This window comes from Anomaloglossus baeobatrachus, chromosome 4 (genome assembly GCF_048569485.1).
Source record: "Anomaloglossus baeobatrachus isolate aAnoBae1 chromosome 4, aAnoBae1.hap1, whole genome shotgun sequence".
NCBI lineage: Eukaryota > Metazoa > Chordata > Amphibia > Anura > Aromobatidae > Anomaloglossus > Anomaloglossus baeobatrachus.
The window spans coordinates 15030458-15034720 of record NC_134356.1 but is presented as its reverse complement, the minus strand read 5'-3'; the positions used below and the strand labels follow the sequence as shown (position 1 = coordinate 15034720).

General features: G+C 44.4%; 1 protein-coding gene across 1 annotated transcript; it reads right to left on the bottom strand.

Moving 5' to 3' along the window:
- Positions 1-1960: 1960 nt before the first annotated feature.
- LOC142302599 (E3 ubiquitin/ISG15 ligase TRIM25-like) lies at positions 1961-3750 on the bottom strand. The gene is given in 3 exon segments (XM_075343702.1): positions 1961-2637; positions 2640-2784; positions 2786-3750. Coding segments are annotated over 3 exon segments (1734 nt in total). The 3' UTR covers positions 1961-2013.
- Between the last annotated feature and the right edge of the window lie 513 nt (positions 3751-4263).

Here is a 4263-nt window from a genome sequence, read left to right as displayed (position 1 = left end):
CTTCTCTAGCCGCGGTGCATGACACGTCCGACGTCATCCACACTCGCCGGCATTCAGGTCCTGAGCAGGGCCGATCAAAGTATTGTAGACACGTGATGCACACAGGCTTCAGAATAAGGCCGAAGATGGCCGAAAGAGGCACCGGAGAACGGAGATGCCCATATGGCCAACTGCACGACCGTTAGGTAAGTATTATAAAGTGTTTTTTATGTTCTCACAGCGGCCTGGGCTCTTATATAGAGTACTAGCTGTACTCCCCGGCTTCGCCCGGGCTAATGACTGCTGTTAACAAAATAGAATGTATTAACAAAAATGTATTCTGCACACAAAAACCACAAAACAAATAGATAGAAATGTAATTATTAAAAGGCAAAAACTAAGCTAATAGAAGCATTTCACAACATATATTTCAACACCACAGATATTCCACACAGATGTAACATCCTATGACCTCACACATACTGAGAATGTCCTTTGTTGCCTATATTAACCAATCAGAGCTCAGATTAATTAATTGTAGCAAAATAGAAGCTAAGCTGTGATTGGTTGCTATTGGCAGCCTGATAAGTCTCCAGGCAACAGAAAGTCCTCCCCCTGACAGTATATATTAGCTCACACATACACATATAGACAGGTCATGTGACTGCCGTATTTCCTATGTGGTACATTTGTTGTTCTTGTAGTTTGGCTGCTTATTAATCAGATTTTTATTTGTGAAGGATAATACCAGACTTGTGTGTGTTTAGGGCGATTATGTGGTGAGGTTGGTGTATGTGTGGTGAGATGTGTGCTGAGGGTGGTATATGTGTTCAAGCACGTGGTAGTGTGTAGGGGCAAAATTGATTGGTAAATTGGAAAGCGCAGGGTTAAAATTTCGCCTCACAACATAGCACCCGGCGCTGCCCAGGACTGTCTCTCTGCTTCTCTCCCATTCTCTGTCTGTCTCCCCCTCTGTATATATATCTCTGTCTCTATCTCTTTGTCTGTCTGTCTCTTTCCCTGTCTGTCTCAATCTCTTTCCCTGTCTGTCTATCTATCTCTGTCACTTTCCCTGTCTGTCTCTTTCCCTCTCTTTACCTCTCTTTCCCTGTCTGTCTCTTTCCCTGTCAGTCTGTTTCTTTGTCTGTGTCCGTCTCTTTGTGTCTGTCTCTTACCCTGTATATGTCTGTTTCTTCCCCTATCTGTGTCTGCCTCTTTCCCTGTCTGTGTCTGCCTCTTTCCCTGTCTGTGTCTGTCTCTTTCCCTGGCTGCATTGTGACACGCCAACATTCCATATAAGGGCGTGGCTGCGCATTCTTCTGAAGTTCTGGCTGCACTGTGGCTCCCAGCTCCATTTGCTTTAATGGAGGCAGGTTTTTTGGTGAATAACTGTAAAGAGCGGGGTTAAAATTTCACCTCAAAACATAGCCTATGACGCCCTTGGGGTCCAGAAGTGTGAGTGTGCAAAATTTTGTGGCTGTAGCTGAGACGGTGCGGATGCCAATCCCGGACATACACACACACACACACACACACACACACATTCAGCTTTATATATTAGATGTTAGAATGCTGTATATAAGAGCCCGGTGGTGGTGGCCAAAAAAGTGGTGACAGGTTCCCTTTAAAGCTTAATAATCCTTATTTCCCCTGTAAGAAGCTTCTTCTCAGGATCTGCACTGATCCCGGTGATGAGAGGTTTACGGTTGATATCATCGTATATAAAGCTCGGACCGTACAGGGACGTTTCCTCTGGTGACGGCTTCAGGAGAATCATCTCCGGCTTTCCCTGTTTTACAAAAAGTTGTACGACTTTTAAAGGAATTTCTATATGGTCGGAAATTGTTCTGAGGAGCTCGAGCAGAATAATCTGTTGTCTATCACTTTTTGTATTTGGGGAAAAAAAAGAGAATAACAATAAAATATGCGACAAAAACATTTCATATAAAAACACCTCTAGAATCCTTCATGAGGCTCCTCCCACTGGCGGAATGTTTCACCAATCATGTATTCTGCTCCCTGTGATGTCACCAGTTACTGGATAGATTTATTCCATGATATCTTTATAGAACCAGTCCATACCCATAACGCAGCATGAAGGGGCTCGGTGAAGGCGGCAGTGAAGGTGTGTAAGTGTCTGATGGGGTCACACAGCGCATAAAAGGACAGCTGCCCGGCCTCATAATCCAGAGAGACCCTGACTCCATCACTGGAGATCTGCTGAGGTAACGGGATCTCATCACTGTCATGTCTCACTGAACACTGATTATTATTCCCCAACCATCTTTGTAAACACCAGGATTTATTATTATTTCCAATGTGTGACTGAAGCCCCCTCCTGTCTATACTGGGGTAACACATCCCCACCCTCCAACTCCCTGACCCACTGATCTCCACATCCCAGTAATGGCGTCCTGAGGTAAATCCCCTCCTGCTCATCACCTGATCATAATCCTGGAATCTCTCTGCTGTTTCTGGACGATTCTGTGTTATTTCTGTCCAGGTCGCAGTTTTCAGGTCGTCTGATATAAGGAGATTATTATCAGCCGTGTTTACATCCAGTAATATGTCTGCAGGATCCTGTACATAGAAGATCACATTTATACCTCTTATCATAGCAGATAATGTGTGTGATATGTGTGAGATGAGATCCACACCCCGATCACCTCCATCATGTCCCCCTGTGTCCTCATCACCTCCATCATGTCCTCCTGTGTCCTCATCACCTCCATCATGTCCTCCTGTGTCCTCATCACCTCCATCATGTCCTCCTGTGTCCTCATCACCTCCATCATGTCCTCCTGTGTCCTCATCACCTCCATCATGTCCTCCTGTGTCCTCATCACCTCCGTCCTCCTCAGGATCACACAAGTCCCTGGTGTCTGGATCCTGTAAGACGGTCAGTGGATCAGTCATGTTACACAGCTCCTCAATGTGCCTCATCTTCCTGGACAGCTCGTCCTTCTTTATTTCCAGCTGATGGATCACATCAGATAGTGACAGTGACACCTTCTCTTCCCGTCTGGAGATCTCACTCAGGAACCTCTTCTCCAGGTTGTCCACCCGTCTCCTGATGTCCTTAAACAGAGCAGTGACTTTCTCGGCTTCTCCAGATGCTTTATCTTGAGCTTTTCTCCTGTTCTTCTCCAGACTCTGGACTCTTTCCTCAGTCTTCTTTCTATTTGTGATCAGTTTCTGGAGAACATTTCTCAGGTTCTTCTTCTTTTTCTCAAAGGCCTCATCCAGCATCTCCACCCGGTGTCCCCGATGTTCTCCAGCTGAGCAATAAACACAGATACAAGCAGCGTCCTCAGTGCAGTAATATTCCAGAATCTTCTTATGGACAGAACATTTCCACTTCTCCAGAGAAGTGCTGGGATCAGTTAGGACGTGTTCTGGTCCTTTGCTGTGAACTCTCAGATGATTATCACACAGAGAAGCCTCACAGTGTAGACAGGATCTAACAGCCGGTACAGGAGAGTGAATACAGTAAGTGCAGCGGATCCCGGTGATCTCCTCCTGATGTGGCTGAGAAGACAGGAAACGTTCTGCTACGTTATGCAGAGTTATGTTCCTCTTCAGCGTCGGCCGCTCCTTGAATTCTTCTCTACATTCAGGACAGGAATAAACTCCAGACCCGTCCTGTGTATCCAGCACACGATCAATACATTCCCGGCAGAAGTTGTGTCCACATCTCAGGGTTACGGGATCTGTATACAGGGACAGACAGATGGAGCAGAGCAGCTCTTCACTCAGAATAGCGGACGCCATGGCTTCGTGGCTTCGTGGCTTTTTTTTTTTCAGGAAAGGAAAGTGAAAGTGTTTGTTATAGGGCGTATATCAGGAAATACGGCATTGCACAACCTGCGGCCGAGAGTCTATTAACTCCTTTTGTGCCAGAGCCACTCTTCACCTTCCTGACCCGGCCAATGTATTAAATTCTGACTAGTGCCATTTATGAGGTTATAACTTTGGAGTTTCAATGTATCCCAGTGATTTTGAAATTGTTTTTTTGCGATATATTGCACTTCATGTTAGTGATAAATTTAGGACGATATTTTATGCATTTAATTGTTGAAAAATCAGAAATTTGGCTACGTTTTTGAACATTTCTCAATTTTTCAAATTTTAATTTTTATACCATTTAATTCTGAGAGTTATATCACACAAAATAGTTAATAACATTTCCCAGTTGTCACTTTACATCTGCGCAATTTTTAAAACATATTTTTTTCGTTGGAAAGATTAAATGTTTATCAGAAATTTCTCATTTTTCCAGCAAAA